The sequence below is a fragment of the Vipera berus genome (genome assembly GCF_964194415.1).
Source record: "Vipera berus genome assembly, chromosome: 5".
NCBI classification, from domain to species: domain Eukaryota; kingdom Metazoa; phylum Chordata; class Lepidosauria; order Squamata; family Viperidae; genus Vipera; species Vipera berus.
In genome coordinates, this window is record NC_138207.1 from 9760657 (window position 1) to 9782484 (window position 21828).

Consider the following 21828-nt stretch of genomic DNA (forward strand, 5'->3'; position numbering starts at 1 on the left):
CCTAAAGCGAAAAGATTTTATAAAACCCAGCTGAAGGTCTAGGACTGGGGTGATGACGCCCGTGCCCACAGAGAAGGCTCTGCGTGCCATAGGTTTGCCACCATGGTACTATGCTAACAAACTGATCACCAGAGGGCTTGTATATACTATATGTATAGCAGAAATAAAGGTAACCTTGAGTCTTGCTTCCCTCAGTAGCTTGTCTATAGAGTAAGGTAAAGGTTCCCCCGCACATGCGTGCTAGTCGTTTCCGACTAGGGGCCGGTGCTCATCTCCGTTTCAAAGCCAAAGAGCCAGCGCTTGTCCGAGGACGTCTCCGTGGTCATGTGGCCGGCATGACTAGACGCCAAAGGCGCACGGAGCGCTGTTACCTTCCCACCGGAGTGGTCCCTATTTTTCTACTTGCATTTTTACGTGCTTTCGAACTGCTAGGTTGGCAGAAGCTGGGACGAGTAACAGGCGCTCAGCTCACTCTGTTATGCGGCACTCGGGATTTGACCCGCCAAACTGCCAACCTTCTGATCGACAAGCTCAGTGTCCTAACCCACTGAGCCACCGCGTCCCTCAGTCTATAGAGTAGACCTGAACAAAAAAAGTTATAATGAAAGTGACAAGATGAAAGTTCATAGCAATGTCTATATTTACAGAACAGTTTGCAAACGGTGTGCCAAAACTACAGAGAAAAGGTCTACTTGTCCCATACTGTTAGCTATTCTGAATTAGCTGCTGCATCATGACTGCACAGATGCTGATCAACTGCAAGAACTCATCGGAACCATCTGCCAAGCACTTGTCTGTTTCCTGCAAAACAAAAGAAAATACTCAAGATTTGCGGAGTTTGGTAACAACCATACTTGGTGGGCATAAAAGCAAAATGTTTAGCAGATATATTTCCTCTTCCTTTGTAAAATATGCATCAAACTTTTTTTTATTCTAGAAGAGAATAGCATTAAACTGCCTGTCTAGTATTCATTAATTAATATACAGGTGGTCCTTGTTTAACAACTACTCATTCCACAACCTTATGACAGCACTCCACATGTAGTTATGACTGGACCTCATCCTTACAACCTTGCAGTGTCCTGTAGTCATGTGCTCATGATATGCAATTTTCTCTGCCTGTTTCCCACAAGCACAGTCAACGGGGAACCTGACAGGAAGTCAGAGTCAAGTCGTGGTTATCTGAGGTCCTTGCTTAATGATTCATCAATCTTTAACTACGGCACTGGAAATATCACTCAGAGGAGTGCTCACGTGGTTTTCCGATTTACAACCACATTGCTTAACTACAGTTTGTTCCCAATTGTAACTTGGTGGAGCAGTGGGCTAATGCCTCCTTAAGTAACACCAGCTGCCTGCAATTAGTGCAGGTTCGAGTCCCACCAGGCTCAAAGTTGACTCAGCCTTCCATCCTTCCGAGGTAGGTAAAATGAGGACCCAGATTGTTGGGGGCAATAAGCTGACTTTGTAATAATGCCGCTTGGGTGTGTGTGTGAAAGCCCTAATAAGCAGGCATATACATAGAATGAAGGCTACTGCTAAGCTTGTAAGCCGCCCTGAGTCTTCGGAGAAGGGCGGGATATAAATGGAATTAAAATAAAATAAAAAAAATAAAAACTGTTAATCAAGGACTTCCTGTGCACGCACAGACTTAAAGTAAGTCTATTTTATTACAATATGTAAAATGGAACCAAAACAATGAACATATCAGCAGAACAGTTTACGAAAATTGCATACCAAATTTTAAAGCTACTGAAACTTTTTTTTTAGCCATTTTTCAGGCAATTGTTCTTATAGTTGCCAGTACAGAAAAATCTGCTGGCTCAGCCTTTACCATCCTGTACCCTCCAGATTTAGTTAGGTTATGCCTATTAAAATTTCCAGCTGGCATGGAAGGGTGTACGACAACTCGCCACAGCCATCTCGACGCAGCCAACTTGTTGCGGCCAGCTCACCATGGGCGACTCGCCACAGGACAAGAGTTACACTGATACAGAAGAAGTAGTCGAACAGAATCATTAAAGAAAAGATTGCAAAAGAGGTATGAAACAAAATGCGAATTATTTTAAATCATTACATTGAACTGTTGAATTCTCCGGCAGCGAATTGTCCCTTGGCAAGTTGACATGGCAAGTTGTCCCACAGCGAGTTGGCCACGGTGAATTGGCCGTTGGCGAGTTGGCTGAGGTGAGTTGTCCCATTCCGTCATGGAAATGGTCCAACCCATCTGGAGACACCCAGCTGAAATGGCTGAACTACCTACCATTGTTTTCATTTCACCTTTCCTGAGTCTCTATGGCAAGAATATTAGTTTATATTAAACACTTATCTAAATTAGAGGAAACAAGCAAATGCATAAATGCATAGCTACATCGTAGACTTCTCAATATTTTTTGTTCTTGTTACTATGAAGTAGCACAGGAAAGTTGACGAAGTTGCAACCACCACCACGAAACAATATGTGAAACTGTTTTCCTTCCCCCCGCCCCAGCATATCCCAACAATTATCTATTGTCATAAAAGCAAACAGCGTCACATATACCAAACTATCATACTGATACTTTATGATTCTCTTTATTTACATTTATATATTTAGAAACCACCCATCTCTGTCTTACTGTGTATGACTTCTAAAGTACAACTTCCCACAAGTCCTTAATGTTTCATATTCATTTTTAACCACATATTTCATTAGCCTCTGATAGAACTCAAATGCAAGCACTTAAGACTTACAGCAAATTTCTCTATAATTACAGATTTTTGCTTGTCACTGAGGTCGTCTTTGTCAACAATGATATCGTGAAGCTGATTTATCAGTTGAGTAGCTGCATAGCCTTCACTGATCACATTCTATAAGCAAGACAGAGAAGAACAAATGAAGACTCGTATTAACAGCTGGATTTTATTATTGACTTAAGACTAAATAGTTTAATGTTATTATTGGCTTAAAACCTAGTGCAAGTACTTCCAGTCCTATACAGCGAGGGGTCCTTGGTGGTCTCTGAGCTTGGTTTTCTTCCAGACTTTTCATTAGCCAAACTAAACATCATCAGTGCCAGTAAAGAGTGGGGTTTGCTGTCAGTTTATATTCTAGTGGCTTGCCTGTCAGTGTTGGTAGGAGTGGTCTTGGTGGTTCTTTGGTTAGGCCAGGGGTCCCCAACCTCCGGTCTGTGGACCACCAACCGGGCCATGTGGAAAGGTTTTTCCATGGACCGGAGGGGGCATGGTTTTGCATGCTGCATGCATCCTGCAGATGGGGCTTCACTTGTTTGCACGGCCTGGTTGCTAGCATGCTGCGGATCGGTGCTGGTCCACCAACCAGGGATTGGGGATCCCCGGAGATACTAAGTTCAATTATTAATTCCTTACTAGGATATATTTGAGGGAACACCTGCTGCCGTCATCAAACGCCCTTCGCCCAGTGCGCTCCCACAGGGAGGGTCTGCTCAGGGTCCCGCCGGTAAGAGATTGCCGGCGGGTGACACCCAGGGATAGGGCCTTCTCAGTGGGGGCGCCTGCCCTCTGGAACCAGCTGCCGGTGGAGCTGAGGACTGCTCCCGACCTCCGATCATTCCGCTGGGGCCTGAAGACCTGGCTCTTCGAGCTCTCGGGCCCAGACTGAGGAGAAATTTTAATTTGGGGTTCTTTTTAATCGACTACAGGGTCAATTTAATATTTTTAATTTGGTTCTTAATTTTTGTATTTTGGATTTTTAATTCCCTGTAAACCGCCCTGAGTCCTCAGGGAATAGGGCGGTATATAAATATAACTAAATAAATAAACTAAATAAATAAATATATAAGCTGCCCATGGACTTGCTTGAAATATTACAAAGGAGCACTATACAGAAACCGAAACTTACACAAACTTGAGCAACAGCCAGTGAAATAGATCATTTCATTAAACTCTCTGCCTCCCGGAGATCATTCAAAGTGGCCAGGCTGTCAGTACGTGGGATTTCATTCAATGGGAGGTGTTTTTATATTGTTCAACACTACTGCAGCATTAAGAAGAGGTTAGACAGTCACTTGTCTGAGATGGTATAAGTTCTCCTGCTTGAGCAGCGGGCTAGACTAGAAGACCTCCGTTCCTTCCAGCTCTGTTCTACTCCTACTCCTACTCTACTCTACTCTATTATTTAATAAGAATATTTAAAAATAAATCAGATAATTGGATTAGTAACACCTGAGTTAACCAGAAGCTTTACTTGGCAGAAATAGACATGATGGTGTTTCTGGCAATGCCCTATGAACAAAGTACTAAGAAGGTACTAAGAAGGTAGCAATCTTGTAACATTAACTGTTAAAGGAGACTCTACAAGGAACATTTTTCCCTTTCAGTTTAGCAATCTGCAGACAACCAGGATATAGATACTTGCTCTATTTTTAAAGTGGAATTTAAATCTTCCTCAATGTTCCTGCAGAGACTCAGGGATTGCTCTTGCAAACAGAGAAACAATCTATTCCAGTGTTGAATTTGCTTAGCTCCAAGGCAGATCACTGCTTATTCTAACAGTGTGAAAAATTGCTACCATTGCCAACATAATTACAGAATCTGAGACAACAGTGATACAAAGAAGGAGGTGAGGTGTCAAGACTTCCAACTATATATGGAAACTAAATTGCTCCCATAAGAATATAGAATTTGCTTTGGGTGAGGGGGGGAAACATTCACAAATTCTTGTTAAAGCAGGAATCTTATCTGTAAAGTCTCAGAAAATACCTGCTTAGGAAAATCACTTCTATTCCTCCTCCCTTCGACCTACATGAGCTAGTCAGCTATTTTGAGCCAGTGGATTTTATATCAAATTTTGAATACATAATAAAGTTAACAGAGGCACTGTATGGGGGGGGGTATGTTTGCTCATTCATAAAATGAGCAAACTTACCACCTGTCACAACTACCCGTTTACCAAAAAACAAATTTCTGAAGGCTTAATAAAATATATATTCCCCAAATATGTCTCCAAGGCAGAGATGAATCTCCAAAACACAATGTTACCCCTTTGAACCAAGTTTTCTACTCCAAAATCCCATTTCACAAAAAAGTAAATGGATGAACACAAAACAGATTTGTCCAAGAAACTAAATATATGACTTATTTCAACCAATTGCTAAATACCACATATGTTCCCAAAAGTACACTCACTACAGAACACAAACTGACGATTACAGAATACAGGCAGTCCTCATCTTACGACCACAATTGACACCAAAATATATGTTGCTAAGCTTAATTGCTAAGAGGCAGTTAAGTGAGTTTTGCCCCATTTTACGATCTGTTTTGTCACAGTTGTTAAGTGAATCACTGCAGTTGTTAAGCCAGTGACATGGTTGCTAAATGAATCTGGCTTCCTCATTGGCTTTGCTTGACAGGTCAGAAAAGCAGATCACATGACCCCGGGACACTGCAACCGTCATAAATATGAACCAGTTGCCAAGCTCTGAATTTTGATCATGTGACCACTGGCAAGCTGCAGCAGTCGTGTGCTGCAATAGGCGTAGGTGTGAGAAACAGTCGTAAGTTCTTTTTTCCATGCCTTGTAACTTAACAGTCATTAAGTTGAGGACTACCTGTACCCCGATACAGGCAAAAAAATACCTACTCACACTAAGCCCACTATGGCTATGCTGTGCTTTTCTTTCAAAGAGAATTTGGAGTGTGTGGAGACACTGAAATAGCCAGAGAGAGAGAGAGAGAGAAAGAGAGAAAATAGAAACACCTCTCTATTTTTTTCCTATCATAGCACTTTAAAGTAGACCACGAGAAAAATAAAGGAGAGTGGGAGGCTTAATGGAAGGAAACACAGAGTGCATCACACACAAGTCCCAATTTTCATGTACTTTTAGCTCCCGCCAGCTTTAATTGTTCAAAAAGATACACTGAAGCTGAACATTAATCCAGCTGAAAGTAACATATCCTTACTGTACAAAGGGAGCTAGACAGTTAATTAACTCTAGGGGAGTTATACTTCTCCTCTTAGTGCTTTTCTACCTAAGGTCATAAGCCAAATAAATGTCAGACAGTTCATGTTACATTGACACAAGATTAGCTTAAAGGCAGGCAGTTTTTAGTTTCAGTCTGTTTACGTAATTGTACTACGTACCACCTACCAGCGTCGAAAAGAGAGTCCTATAATACAAAATCCTACTTGCTGTCTCTTTCAAATCTTAAAGGAGCACACCTTTGTTACGGCTTCCAGCTTTTCAAAAGAGCCACTCTGACAGGCACTGAGCAGTCCATCCAATATTTCTTTGGGGACAACCTAGAATATAAAGTTGTAGTAATAAACATAGATACGCTGTCCATCTGATATCACACAAAACTCTTTTTTTATGTTAATCACCATGACAATAAGAAAATGCAGCTATGCAGGCAAAAAATCCTCAGTTATCAAGCAGCATGGTCTTTTCTCCCCAGGTTTTTCCAAGCAATGTCAGGCAGAAGAGGGGAAAAAGTAACAGTAAGACAAAGGCATGAACTTAAGAGAAAAAGAAAAGGAAATCATGGTTAAATCTACTTTATACCAAACCATTCACTTTATCTATCCATATTTTTTCCTCTTCTTCTTCATCCTTGCTTTCAGCATATCCATAGGCCACTGTACCATACCCTGCCTTCTCTACCTGGTCACTCACATTTGTATTCAATTCACATACGTCACCTAGCCATACTTGACGCTGCATCTTCTAGCTTATGCTACACCAATATCTGTAACATTTATCTCAATTTCATCTTCAGCCTACCACGATCATTCCTACACAGTGGACAACCACGTGACCAGCACCATTCGAGCCACGGTGACGCAGTGGTTGGAATGCAGTATTGCAGGCTGCTTCTGCTGACTGCCTGCAGTTCAGCAGTTCGATTCTCACCGGCTCAAGGTTGACTCAAGTCTTCCATCCTTCCGAGGTCGGTAAAATGAGGACCCAGATTGTTGGGGGGGCAATAGGCTGACTCCGTAAACTGCTTAGAGAGGGCTGTACAGCACTGTGAAGCTGTATGTAAGTCTAAGTGCTATTGCTATTCTGTTACAACAGTGCTGAATAAGTGGTCCTTGAATTTCTGGCTATCTCCTTGCGGTCATGCGATTGTGACCGGGCAACTGTCTCACAATTATGACGAAGTGTCACATGGTAAGCGATAACCATTTGCAATCTTTCCTGCCAGATTCCACAAGCAGAATCAACAGGGAAGCTAGAAGGAAAGACTGCAAATCACTCCGGTAAGTCTTCTGCACCTGCCACACTTACGCAGCCCTTTGCACCCCCTCCAAGTAGCAACAACCCAAGCCCCACCCCACTGCACCTGCCCTGCGCACATGTCCCTGGATACATAGAAAAGAACCTGGCTGAAGCATTAAACAGGAAACACAAGTCATAAATCAAAAGAATGACCTGAAAATGATGTTTTGATAGACCTACGAGAGATTTTTTTAAAACCTTGAAGAAATTAGTATGGAAGAACAAAGAAGAATTGAAGAGAAGTTCACTCCTATGACAATATTCAATTAAGGATTAAGCCTGCTTGAAATAAAAGAATTTGTTTATATTTCTGATGAAGGTAGGAAGCCACTTTAAATAACTCTCTTCTTTTTCTTTATTCTTCGTTCTTGCATTTTTTTTTCCTGTTCTCTTCTTTTTCTCTTAAGTTTAGTTCGCGTTAGATTTTACCACTACAGTTAAAATTCTTAACACAAATAATAGCAAGGGGAAAAAAATGTACCTCTCCCACGCAAAACTCTCAGAGCATTATTCCAGGCAAGTCTTTAAAAGTACGTGCGCAGCTTCTGAAGCCACGCCTTTAATGAAAAATCATAATTTTGAATCACCACTTTTACAACAGCAAATACACCATCTCGAAACAAGGCTTACCCCTGCGATTTCAATAACAATTTTCTCCGTCACTTCTTTTCCGCCTGTCAGTCGTGTCGCGCTCTGGAGAAGTGTGATTGCTTTTCTCAAATCTCCTTCTGCCACGCGAACAAGGTAATCGATGGCCTATGTAACACAATAAATATTTAAAATAAAAGAAACTGTATGGAGAAAAAGGAAAACAATGAATACCGTTTTGTAAAGGACACTTTTTATCGTGTTATACTAAATTGGTAGCTTGTTAATAATCTGCGGTGGAGCCAAGATGGGAGCGGAGCTTCCAGGGTTGTCCTCCTTGATGTCTAACGACTTTTGAAATTGCCAGTCAGGGTATCCTTTTGGGCTAGCTCATAAGACCAGGGGTTAGGAATAAACCACAGTTTTGTGGAGGTTTTCCTTCCTTTGGAGTCAGTTTCAGTTAGTCAGGTGGGACTACTGAGGTTGTCTGGAGGCTGTGCAGGTTTGGTTGGGGCAAGAACCATCAACTCAATCCTACCAAGATTGAGTGACGGTGGATGTTTGGGCCACATATTCTATTTTTAACCTTGGATGGCAGAACAAATCCACATTTGAAGGTGATGCCGCACACTTCAGGAGTCTTCATATACCACGGGTTGGCAACCTGCGACTGGAGCCGCATGCGGCTCTTTCAGCCTTCTCCTGTGGCTCCCAGTCATCCTCCGCCATTTGCAGAGAGAGAGACAAGAGAGGCACTTGTGCTTCCCTTCTCTCTCTCTCTCTCTCTCTCTCTCTCTCTCTCTCTCTCTCTGTGTGTGTGTGCAAAAAAGAGAGTGGCCTCACGCTGTTCTCCATGAAGCTGACAAGCTTATTGGGTGGGGCTCCTGCCTTTACTGCGTCTCCACAGGAAGCAGGAAGCAGCAGAAAGCAGGGCAGGAGAGCCAGCCCAATAAGAATGTGTGTCAGCTTGTCCAAGAACAGACTGAAGCCAGCTTGCCAGGTGAGCAGAAGATCGGAGAAAGGGAGGGGGGGAAGAGAAAGGGAGGGAGGGAGAGAGAGAGAGAAAGAGAGACCTCATGCATAGCAGCCTCTATTTCTTTTTAATTAAACTCTTTAATCAAGCTCCCCCCCTCGCGTGCATGCACAAGTTTTGCAGCACAGGTTTTTTCCCTCTGGGAAACAGGTCCAAGTGGCTCTTTGAGTGTTTAAGGTTGCCAACCCCTGTCCTATACTATCAGCTCCTGCTCAATCAGCAGGTGGAAGCTGTACCAAGGAAGGCCTTTGCACAGCTTCATCAGGTACATCTGTACTGTCCTTTCCTAAACCAAGAGGCACCTCAGGCAATCACTCGTGCCCTGGTCATCTCACAGCTTGACTACTGCAATGCACGCTGCAGGGGGCTGTGCTTCAAGATCACCTGGAAGCTTCAACTAGCCCAGAATGAAATGAAGCCACACAGGCAGTGATGGACGTATTTCAGTATGTCCATGTGATACTTCTGCTTCACGAGCTGCACGGGTTTCCAGGTTGGCTTCCAAAGACTAGATATTACCTATAAAGTCCTATATAGAATAGGGACTGGTTACTTTATGAATTGCCTATTTCCTGTGGTGTCTGATTGATTCCAACAGTTGGCATGCTCCAAATTCCTTTGAGACACAATCCATCTATTAGGCCCCTGGAAGTGTGCCTTCTTCGATTCAGTGTTTGCCCACTGAAGGGAGGTTCCCCTTGAGATCCAGGTGCTTACCACCCTGATGGCATTCCAGTGGGTCTTAAAGACTTGACCGATGTCCCAGGCTTTGGGCTAAGGTTCGGAGTCCCTTATTGGGTGTGTGATATGTTGGTTTGACTGGATCTTCCTTCCGTTTATTGCTGTTTTTAATCTGGATTGTATATTTGTTGTTGTCTTTATGCAGGGAGGGAGGGAGGAAGGGAGGGAGGGAAGAAGGAAGGAAGGAAGGAAGGAAGGAAGGAAGGAAGGAAGGAAGGAAGGAAGGAAGGAAGGAAGGAAGGAAGGAAGGGAGGGAGGGAGGGAGGGAGGGAGGGATTCATTTATGGCTAGCCACAGATAGTTCAATCTCTCATTAATGCAAGTAAATGCATTTCTTTTGGAAGTATGGGCGGGGAGGACATGTTAAACTTCTATTGAACTTCAGGGATTGGAGTGTGAAGTCCAAATGTTTGTGTACAATCTCCAAGTATTACGTTTAACTTCATCTATCTTCCCAATCCTGACAATTTAGAGTTAGTATCAGTGAAATTAGAGATCCCGTTATTCTAAGTCTGCTTCTCAGATGAAGGAGCATACAATTAAACTTTATAAGCTGTTATTTAATACAGCAGAGGTTTCTTTTCCCCTGTCCAAGGGGATTCTCCAATTCTGTGCTGCAGCTCTAAGCTGTGCGCAGGAACCTCCAGGAGGACAAGATATTCCATTCACAAGGGTTACCTATTCTACTGGCAAAAAACCCTTTTGTTCACAATATTAAGGCAAGGAATTTTATAATTAATTGGCATGTTACCTCATTGCTGATTATCACACTTTCCTTTTTAGCAATGTCTAGAAGTCTCTGGCGTTGGATTTTGTCAGAAAGTGGCTTGAAACGAAATTTGGAGCATCGAGATGTAATTGGTTCAATGATTCTATCAAAGACAGGAAGTGAAACTCAGTAACTGGAGGACTCTGTTCTTATTTTCATGCAGTATCGTGTTTTTCCACAGCCTATGAAGTTAAAGGTTTCCCTGTCCAGTCGTGTCCGACTCTAGGGCACAGCGTTCATCTCTGTTTCTTAGTGAAGGGAGCCAGCATTGTCCAAAGACATTTTTTGTGGTCGTGTGGCCAGCACGATTATACAGCAAAGGCGCATGGAACACTGTTACCTTCCCACCAAAGTGGTACCTGTTTACCTACTTACATTTGCTTGCTCTCAAACTGCTAGGTTGGCAGGATATACATTTTCACGTATTAGCATTGCACTCATACTCATTTTTTCCCGACAGTAGAACATAATTGTCTTTAAAATTCAAATACATTCTTTGATTTCTTAAAATGATATTTTAACAAACAGAGATAACCAAGTATAGACTCAGAATTTATGAATGGTCAGATCTGGTTATTATCTGGATGGGAAAACACCAGGAAATCCCAGGGATGAAGGCTAGAGTGGGAAGCTGGGAAATCGGCCAAAAAAAGGCTGAGTTATAAAAACATCTATAACATTCCTCAGAAAATCTCAGCAATGTACCCATGATGCTACCAAGAGGTGAGTGGACTCCAAGGTGTATTTATCTAATGTATTTTTCATAAATAAATACAAACACACGCTGTAATTTATACACACCGGCTGATGTAATTACAGATAAGGCAAAATCGTGTGGTCTTAGATTCCTTCTCCATGGTGCGCCTTAAAGCTGCTTGAGCTGCCGAGGTCATAGAATCTGCCTCATCCAGGATTATGATCTTAAAAGGCGGGCATGGTCTGCCGCTAAACACAAACAATCACAAAAGCACGTGTGAGCCATTTATGGTGCTAGCACAAGCATTGCTGTCAACAGTCTACTGGAAAACACATCCTGACATAAACATTGCTTGCCATTCAGAGCCTACAGTGGGAAAAATTCTAAATTGGAACTTTCCCCATTTTCTTCCCCAACTTAACTAAATATTGTTGCACTGTGGAACTGTCTCACTGTTATTCGAAAGAGGCCACGTTATATATTTGAAAGAGGCCACGTTATTTTCTGCTAGAGCTGTTATTTCCCATGGATTCCTTTATGGAAAGTGTTGGCATTCACACACTGCAGGTATTTTTGTGACTCTCCCAAATTTGTCCATACTTAACAAGGCCAAAGCTTTTGGCCTTTCAGGAGGTAAGTTTAAGGGCTTCACAGAAGCTTAAGGCGTCAATTTCACCTTTCAAAGGGGAATTTAAGAATCCAAAGGAATGTGATTTTAGCTAAAGTAGTTATTTGTCCCTAAATCCCAGGAAAATAAAAGAAAAAAACAGGCAGGGGAAAAAAACAAGCCAGATACACTCATACTTTTCCTGCTTTAAATTTTCCATTTGGCTTGTATCTCTCCTTTCTGCCTATAGAGTATTCAAAAGAGACTCAAGAAATTAATCTATTTCTTATCATAATTTGATCAATAGAGGGATAGTTGAAGCTGTTTCGATTAACTGGACTGGAGGACTCAATTTAAATGTTTTAATAAAGTACATTACATTTCACAGTGCCTACACATGGTCTATCGGAGACATTAGCAAAGATATGTAGTTGGTGAATGATAAATTCTCTAAGATTATATGTAGTAAAGTTCAGATGACTCACTAAAACATCATTTGAGAGCCTCATAGTACAGTACTGACTCGTTGCTTATTTTAGCATTACAAAGCAACTCATCTTGACCTGGAATAGAGTGAAATAGTATCCAAGAGAGCTTACTCTGAACGATTTCCCGAAACTGTTAATTGAGCAAAAGTCTTGACTTTCTCTCGAATGACTTGTATTCCACGTTCATCAGACGCATTTAATTCAAGGACTCTCTGCCGGAACAATTCAGGACTATTTAAAACAAAAGAAATGTAAACTTCTTTTAATAAATTTCTTAAGAACTGCTAATCCAGACAAACATTTTGAATTCTAATACAGTCAACCGCTACAGCACCCTTTCTGAAGAGGAGTACAGGGACACAACTTTTATGTAAACATTATTTAGCCTGGATAGAGGGGAGGGAGTGAAGAAAAAAACTGAAGGTTGTCCCATTTTTATTCTCTTTAGGGGGAAGAGAGAGAATCTGTCCAACTTTCAAGATTCTGTTACTACATTCTACAATAATAATAGAAGAAGTAATAGAAAATGAAGAAGCTAAATTGCTCTGGGACTTTAGAATTCAGAAAGACAAGTACCTGCCACATAACACTCCAACAATTGTCGATAAGAAAGAAAAAAAGGCTAGATAGCGGGCATGGCAGAAAGAATTAGAGAAGATAACAAAATACAAAGACCTGCAAATTGAAACAGAATGACTGTGGCAAAAGAAAGCAAAGGTAGTAGCAATAGTAATAGACATTTTGGGTGCAATCCCAAAACATCTGGAGCACAACTTGAACACCACTGGCATTGAGAAAATCACGATCAATCACTTGCAAAAGGCAACTTCACTTGGAACAGCTTACATCCTGCGATGATACCATTAGCACCATGAAACATCCACATCTGCCTATCCTAGGTCCTTGAGAAGGATTTGATAGATGGATAAAAATGCCAAATCTAGTCTGAACATCTATCTGAGATGAACCATAACAACAATAGAGTTCCAATGTTCAAGCAGCGTCTGTTTCGCAAGCCAGTCTATCTTGAAGAGCCAACAATTCCCCATTATAGTGCCTTCCAGATGCGCTGGAATTCAAACGCCCAGATTTTCCCACGTGGCATGGCTTCTGACTGAAATTCTGGAACTTGCAGTCCTACTACATCTAGAAGCTCAAGCTGTGGAAAGCTCAATCGCAAGAATGTAAATTTTAGTTGACAAGAGTTAGCATCAAAATACCTTTCTGCACATTTCAAATCAAATCTAGTTTTGGGTTACTTCTGGGTCAACTTAATGCCTAGAAATATATCAAGGGCTCTGTAGACACCACCCTTAATGCTCCCCTGATTTTATTAGCTATTTGGAATCTTTAATGAAAATAATACACGGGGAGCCATCATTCCCCAAATAAATAATCAAATTCAAGCCTAACCTAAATTTCCAACAATGCAGTCTTCGTGAGATTTAAAAAATAAAATAGGGATGGTTCTTTGGAAATTTGCCCTAGGAAAAAAGATGGAGGTGACAGAGATCATCCTGGTGGACTAGAGAAGCTGGTGAGAAGCAAACTGATCACCCTGCCTTTTGATAAAGCAGAATCTCAGCAAGGCAGTTATTTCACAAGGCTGCTAAAGCAGGGTCTCAAAATTCCAAATCTGCCTACTACAGTAACTTGCAGCATTTAGTCCTGCCTGTTAAATTCACACTCCCTTGTGTGTTTCTAAAACAGGACAGAGAAACATGTTTTGGACAACATATCCCATTTTCCCTGGAGAATTGACACACAGGTTGAGGTTGTTGATATTAGAATCCAAAGCAATGTGTGGTAACTTTCCCATCACTGTCCTAGATATTGTATTTGCATCCATGTCCACATTTAGGAATTCTTCATTCTTCAGCTGGCCAACAATCAGCATTACAAATATACACTATCTATTTCATTCTTTATTCTGAACAGGACCCATTCTTACTGTGTTATAAAATTTCAAGATGTTCATGCCAGAAACACTAATGAGTAGAACAACACGTGTGTAAAGTCAAATTCGATTTCACTGAACTCCATATTACCCAAAGAGTTCTCTAGCTGCTGCCAAAATAGTAGATGTTTTCCCAGTTCCAGGAGGACCATAGAACAAGAGGTTGGGAAGCTACAACAAAAAGAAAATTTAAAAATACGATATTGAGTAAATACATACTTTATTTTTCAAACAACCACAAGTATAAGAAAAAACATTATTAGAGAGGAAAAAAATTCTAAAATTTGTATGCATATTTTCTCTATAACACTGTTGCTATGTTCTATTTCAGGGGTCTTCAAACTTAGCCCTTTTATGACTTGTGGACCAACTCCCAGAATTCCTCAGCCAGCGTGCCTGGCTGAGGAATTCTGGGAGTTGAAGTCCACAAGTCATAAAAGGGCCAAGTTTGAAGACCCCTGTTCTAAACTTAGTGAAAAGAAAGGCCAGTGGGTTTAACAGAACTTAATTCCAGGGAAATGTATACAGATATGTCAAACTCGCAACGTTACGTGACGTTGCGCAACGTATTGGGACGGTTTTTTTCCATTGCCAGCAATGGGGTGGGCGCGGCTTCCGGATGATGCGTCCGGCCTGCGGGACGGCAGTTTGACACCCCTGGCAGAATTAATATCCATATTTAAACAGGGCTGTAATATGACCCATCTATGGTATTGTATTCTTTCCAACAATGAAATTAATGTACCTGCAGGCAGCTTATTCAGATTCAGAAAAGATTAGAAATACATGGAAATTTATAAATTACAATTCACACGATAATACTGTTAGAGAACTATGGAATCTACATAGAAAGTACATTCCAACAAAATAGAGATGCAGTTATTCAAACATGTCTGAATATTTAAAGCAAGGCATTTAAGACAATGGTCTAGGTTTGTGTTTAATGGCCTTTCTTTGAGCAGATACCTATACAGTACCAAAGGGAGCTTTCAAAACCCCACGTTAACAAAAAAGACAAAAACAAAAAACGCTTAGTATTTTGTAGAAGATACTAGAACCAGAAAGCTTTCAACATGCAGAGCAAGTTGCTGAGCCAATAAGATTTTTTCAAATAATTAATATTCTTAAATAGTAGTTGCTTAGGGATAAGCAACAGCATTTTTAAAAATTATTGATATATATAATTTACAATTACTCTAAGTTGCTTTGTAAAGAAAAGTTGTAAGAAACATAGAGGGACATAAGACATCATTAACAGCAGAAGCTATAAGCCACTCCAATAAAGTAGATTACAAAGTATACTTAGAAATTTAACTGCTGCAAATTTTAATACCTTGCAATTTGTAAACCAAGCTTTTAAGAACAGGTAGTCCTCGACTTACAAGTGTTTATTTAGTGATCAAAGTTACAACAGCACTGGAAAAAGTCAGTTAAGACCATTTTTTCACACGTATAACTGTTGTATCATCCCTGTGGTCACATGATCAAAATTCAGACACTTGGCAACTGCTGCATATTTATGACAGTTGCAGTGCCAGGGTCATGTGATCACCTTTTGCGACCTTCTAACAAGCAAAGTTAATGGGGAAGCCAGAGTCACTTAACAACCATGTTACTAACTTAACTGCACTGATTCACTTAATAATTGTGGCAAGAAAGATCATAAAATGGAACAAAACTCACTTAACTGTTTTGCTTAGCAACAGAAATTTTGGGCTCAATTGTAGTCCTAAGTCAAGGACTACTTGTACTATCAAATGGCACATGCAATATCAATGGCAGTGTAACTACGGTATGATAAAAACAAGATACTACTGCTTTAATATTCAGGAAGCTGGCTCCTTTATTCACAATAAGCGTCTTTCAACAGTTAAGGGTAAACTTGAATTTTTATATTAGTTGTAAACCAATGGAGAGTGGCAGTAGTACAATTTTTTCCCCATTTTCATTTAATTTCCACATGAAATAATTAGTTTAATGACTGCAGCACTCACATCAACTCCCTGTAAGGATTTCTTCAGTACTGCCACAACTTCATCTTGAAACGCAACATCATCCATGCATTTTGGACGGCTAGATGTTTAAAAATGAACACAGCATTAAATACTAATTACTCTTTAGAAATCAAAAGGAATATTATGATTACAGTATCTTCAGTACTCTTATCACTGGAGATTTTCAAGAAAAGATTAGATAGCCATTTGTCTGAAATGGTATAGGGTCTCCTGCTTAAGCAGGGGGCTAGACTAGAAAACCTCCAGGGTCCCTTCCAACTCTTATTCTTTAGATCAAAGAGCTTTGCACCTCTTTTATTGTTTAGAAGTCTGAACATGTAGCTGCCACAATAACAGAATCTAAATTCCAACCATTAATGGTCTTAATAAGATGAAGGCAATCGATGATACATTATTCAAAGAAAAAAATCAGAATTGTACAAATATATAACTATTGTGTTATAATAACATCATTGTACATGAGGGTATCGTTTATCCTTCACACTGTGAAAAATAAGCAGGCATCAGCAAAATACCACATGATGGAGAGACCAGGTTAGTCTCCATATCATCAGATAAAGGATTAACTTCAATACTGACTGAGCGTCCATATAATCTTTTCCATATAATCTCCTTAGGTGGTCGAATAAGCACATATGGTAGTGTCATTTCAGGTAATGACTGAAATAATGCAAGAGTCTAAATACATTTTTAAAAGGTATTCCTATGAGACAAGGTGATGAAGTGAAACAGAACATTGTACTGTACGGGCTCTGTTTCAGCGCTTATATTTTCTGTTGAACAGTAACATTAGAAATAAATGAACACCAAGCACCATAGCAGATCATTGCAGGCTCTCATTTTTTTCACAAAGTCTCTTATAGTCTTCTGCAAGCAACTCCACCTGCACCCCATTGTATATTGGCCCCTTCCTTAGCTATCTTAATTTTAATGGTAGTTACTGGTTTAATGATATTATCATTTTTATCTTGTGATAAGCTTCCTACAGCAGACATGTCAAACTTACGACATCACATGACGTCGCATGACGTATCGGAGCTTTTTTCCCCATTGCCGGCAATGGGGTGGGTGCGGTTTTGTTGCGACACGTCCGGCCCACGGGCCGGTAGTTTGACACGGTGAAATGAATAGCATATAAATTTAATAAATAAACTCCACTAACAATAAAAACATGGGCCAAAATTACTTTGGACTAGCATGAATATCCTTGTCAATAAGTATGCAGTCCAATTAAATGCAGAAGATCAGTGAAAGACAGACACAGAAAAAGCAGACAGATCTGGTGGTTAGAGTCAAAAAGCTAATTTGAAACACCTCCTGGACAAGACATCCTCATTCCCCAGGAGTTCCAGTCTACACATTCATCCTCAGTGATTACATTACTCAGATTCCAAACCAGAGCAAAATTCTTACTATTTTTCGACCCAAGGAATGGGTCTGAATTTCTTGCTCTCCCCACTGCTTCCTGCAGTTGCAGCGGCTCCCCGTTCTTTAGTAGAGAGAGGTTTAGCACTGACTGGACCTTTCAAGAATGCCTGCATTGTTGCTTTTTTTCACCCTAGCAATCTGTAATGGGAGGAATGGAAAAGGATTAGACATGTATTACTGGTCTGCCTTGAAAAATTATACTATAGGTAGTCTTCAACTTACAATCGCAATTGGGACCAGAATTTCCATTGCTAAGCAAAGGCCTTGTTTAAGTGAGTCACACCTGATTTTACAACTTTTGCTATAATTATGAGAATCACTGTAGCTGTTAAGTGAACCACACAGTCATTAAGCAAATCCAGCTTCCACCATTGACCTTGCTTGTCAGAAGTTGCTGGGAAAGTTGCAAATGGAGATTATCTGATCACTGGATGCTGCAACCATTAGAAATGTATGCTGGTTGCCCAGCCCCCAAATTTTGTTCATGGAGATGCCGTAACAGTTGTGTGAGGACTGGTCATAAATCATTTTTTTCAGAGCTATTGTAACTTTGAATGGTTACTAAACTAATGGTTTTAAGTTGAGGGCTACCTGCATTGCAACTGTTCCTATAACACAACGGTTCCATTTTACTCAGCGTACTGAACAAGTCAAGATCTTTGGGGAATCACATTCATTATCCAGCAAGAAAGATCAGTCTACTACTCTATATTCTAATGCACATTTAGAGAATAGGAGGCCATACATTTGACAGGCAATTACCATCACACGCTAGCCTGAGAACATGTAAAGAAAAATACATAGAACCCCAAGATATGAACCCAAAGACATATGCAATTCAACCAGCTTGCTTTCACTCTGTTCACTCTGTACATACCATGTTGTTGTTGTTAGTTGCGAAGTCGTGTCCGACCCATCGCGACCCTATGGACAATGTTCCTCCAGGCTTTCCTGTCCTCTACCATCTTCTGGAGTCCATTTAAGCTCACGCCTACTGCTTCAGTGACTCCATCCAGCCACCTCATTCTCTGTCGTCCCCTTCTTCTATTGCCCTCAATCTTTCCCAGCATTAGGCTCTTCTCCAGTGAGTCCTTCCTCCTCATTAGGTGGCCAAAGTATTTGAGTTTTAGCTTCAGGATCTGGCCTTCTAAAGAGCAGTCAGGGTTGATCTCCTCTAGGACTGACCGGTTTGATCGCCTTGCAGTCCAAGGGACTCGCAGGAGTCTTCTCCAGCACCAGAGTTCAAAGGCCTCAATTCTTTTGCGCTCAGCCTTTCTTATGGTCCAACTTTCACTGCCATACATTGCAACTGGGAAGACCATAGCCTTGACTATACGCACTTTTGTTGACAGGGTGATGTCTCTGCTTTTTAGTGTGCTGTCTAGATTTTCCATGGCTTTCCTCCCGAGGAGCAAGCGTCTTTTAATTTCTTGACTACAGTCCCCATCTGCAGTGATCTTGGAGCCCAGGAAAATAAAATCTGTCACTACCTCCATTTCTTCCCCATCTATTTGCCAGGAATTGAGAGGGCCGGATGCCATGATCTTGGTTTTCTTAATGTTTAGTTTCAACCCAACTTTTGCACTCTCCTTCTTCACTCGCAACAAGAGACTCTTCAGTTCCTCTTCACTTTCTGCCATTAGAGTGGTATCATCTGCATATCTTAGGTTGTTGATATTTCTTCCAGCAATCTTAATTCCAACTTTTGACTCCTCTAGCCCTGCCTTTCTCATGATGTGCTCTGCATATAAGTTAAATAGGCAAGGCGACAGTATACAGCCTTGCCGGACACCTTTCCCAATTTGGAACCAATCAGTGGTTCCGTGTCCAGTTCTCACTGTTGCTTCTTGGCCCGCATATAGGTTTCTCAAGAGACAAATAAGATGTTCTGGTACTCCCATCTCTTTAAGAACTTGCCACAGTTTGTTATGATCCACACAATCAAAGGCTTTAGCATAGTCAATGAAGCAGAAGTAGATGTTTTTCTGGAACTCTCTAGCTTTCTCCATGATCCAGCGTATGTATGTACTATGGTACATACCATAGTAGGAGGCAAACTGTGTTAGTGTATAGTAGCCAAAAATCCAAAATATGGTACCACTTTTCCTGACTAATAACAAATGTTATTAACAGACATAGGTGTGTGTGTGTGTGTGTTGCAGCTCACTTCATTAGATGAATGGAGTGGGTAAATTCATATAGGGTTTAAATGGAGAAGAAGTGGGAAAAGACAGATAGCTTAGGCAGATGCAGATTACATGCGACAGAGATCTGGAGTAATTTATCCATGAAGAATCGCAACACACTGAAGCATCCATTATGTTGGTTGAAACCCTCTGAAACTGGCTGAATTCTTCTAGGTTATGCGAGTCCAGCAACATCTCACTCACAGAGGCAGTCGAAGGGTCTTTTTTCCAAAATGGTCGCTTTGAGATCTGCCCCAGGAGAGACTTCAAGGGGGTAAAAGCAGGGCAAATGAAGTCACTTTGGGCAATTACTTCTACCTGTAAACCCGTGCAGCTCACAAAGTCAGTCAGAAAAGGTGCTACCCGTTTCATCCTGGTCTCTCACTCGGGTCTCCCAACAGAACAATCGCCTCTTACGCTTTCCCACCTCAAAAGGCCGGTTCACACAACAGGCCAATGGGGTTGAATACCTCGTGGCCTTCTTCCTAACCACTTGTGTGAACCAGCTACCATTAAGGATTCGCAGAATTTCCCCCCCTCCCCGTTGCACCGTGAACCCGTGTATCGTGTTGTGTGAACGAGTCCTTCTCCAGAGGCTCCCAACTTCCCTGGAAGGACAGGAGGGGCGGGGCGGAGCCACCCCAAAAAACAGGCCCGGAGACAAGAGAGTCCACAGCGGTGGGCCCGTTTTCTAATTTCAAATGCATGCGGGGAAGACAAAATACCGGAGCCCATCGTCCCCAGCCGTTTCCCGAGAACCACTGGCGAATCTTTCGCGGATTCTCCCTCAGCGCGCCTTACCTTTCAATTCCCGCCAAAACCAGTCATTATCCTCGCCCCAAAGGCGGGGCCACCTCCGGAAGGATGAGCGGCACTCTAGGAGAGCTAGGGCACCATAGAGAACGCCCCGTGGGCCGGACTGAAAGCAGAAGCTAGCGTCCTGACGTATCACGCTATAAATTATGTCATCTACTGCACTGACGTCACCTAGGGGAAAAAAAACAGGCCCGGTTTACAATCTAGAGGTGCGCATGTGTGGATCTGCAGCTCCTCCCTTCCCCCCCCCCGTTAGGACACAGGTGCGGGTCACCAAAGGTCGTATGCGAGAGATGCGCAAGCGCACCTTCGTCTCCGCCGTCTTGTATCAGTGATGTCAGGCTTCCCGCTAAAAAAGCAAAACCGGAGTTGAGCAAGCGTACTGAGGGCTTTTGGGTTGTGGCTTCTACCATTCCCAAGAAGTGTATTGTTGACTTGCTTATCTGTCAGATCTCAAATGTGCAGTTTCTCAAGGAACTTTAGCACATACATATGCAAGAACTATATACACCCGCACAGTGACATCCACCTACAGTATGTCTTACTTAAAGCAAACCCAATAACCAGTGCTTTTTTTGTAAAAGAAAAAGGTGCTGGAACTCACACATGTCATACAACCCACCTTGCCTACCCTACAGGGCTCCATCCAAAAAAGGTGCCGGAACTCCGTTCTGGGCGTTCTATGACAAAAAAAGCCCTGCCAATAACACTGGAAGCTTCTCTGCCATAGCTTTGCATGAAATCATACATGATAAATTATATTCATTTAGGCAGCACTTGATTTAATTTATTAATAAATAAAGAGTCTCAATTTATTTAACAAGACCAATGGATGCAAAATGACCTTTACTCAGAAACCATTCCTCTCTTAAGTTACACTGGTTTTGTATATCTTATACTGGCTATTACACACCCAGTATAATGAACTTGATTACAGTTAACCTTAGCTTTTGCAGCTTGACATGCCCTGATTTATATATGTGCCTTAATGTATATAAAAACTACATACATATTTACAAACCATATAGAAACCTTTGTTAGTTTATGACTGGTCACACTGGGCAAACCCAGAAAATGGATTAATCCTCAAAGCAATATACAATATATAAAATATAAAGTAATATTGAAATAATGAAAGCAATATTGACTAAACAGAACAGTTAAATTGAAATTAAAAACAGCAATAATTGGTCAAATGTATAGAGAAAATCCACCTTAAGTGGCTTCTGGGACATTAAGAGGGATGATACAAGCCATCA

The 21828-nt window shown here is 41.3% G+C and overlaps 1 protein-coding gene across 3 annotated transcripts; it reads right to left on the reverse strand.

The window, feature by feature from the left end:
• Positions 1–622: 622 nt before the first annotated feature.
• On the reverse strand, positions 623–20672 carry RFC4 (replication factor C subunit 4). 3 transcript variants are annotated; one of them, XM_081328250.1, is made up of 11 exons: positions 20555–20672; positions 17553–17705; positions 16119–16197; positions 14216–14295; positions 12279–12398; positions 11177–11320; positions 10358–10478; positions 7875–8000; positions 6185–6265; positions 2734–2850; positions 623–801 (listed from the first exon to the last, which is right to left on the reverse strand). In XM_081328250.1, the coding sequence occupies exons 2-11, from the start codon at positions 17678–17680 to the stop codon at positions 706–708; spliced, it is 1092 nt and encodes a 363-aa protein (XP_081184376.1). In that variant the 5' UTR covers positions 17681–17705; positions 20555–20672; the 3' UTR covers positions 623–705. The 3 variants fall into 3 exon arrangements, with proteins under 3 accessions (XP_081184376.1, XP_081184378.1, XP_081184377.1); XM_081328252.1 differs by lacking the exon at positions 20555–20672 and adding an exon at positions 18445–18571; XM_081328251.1 differs by lacking the exon at positions 20555–20672 and having other exon boundaries at positions 17553–17784.
• Positions 20673–21828: the final 1156 nt, after the last annotated feature.

Excerpts from the sequence above, each read along its gene's own strand:
- RFC4 (XM_081328250.1), bottom strand. The coding sequence starts at position 17,680 with ATGCAGGCATTCTTGAAAGGTCCAGTCAGTGCTAAACCTCTCTCTACT. Across the intron at positions 16,198-17,552 it reads ATTCCTTGGGTCGAAAAATA|CCGTCCAAAATGCATGGATG; the intron begins GTAAGAATTTTG and ends TTAAACATCTAG. Across the intron at positions 12,399-14,215 it reads GCAGCTAGAGAACTCTTTGG|TCCTGAATTGTTCCGGCAGA; the intron begins GTAATATGGAGT and ends TGTTTTAAATAG.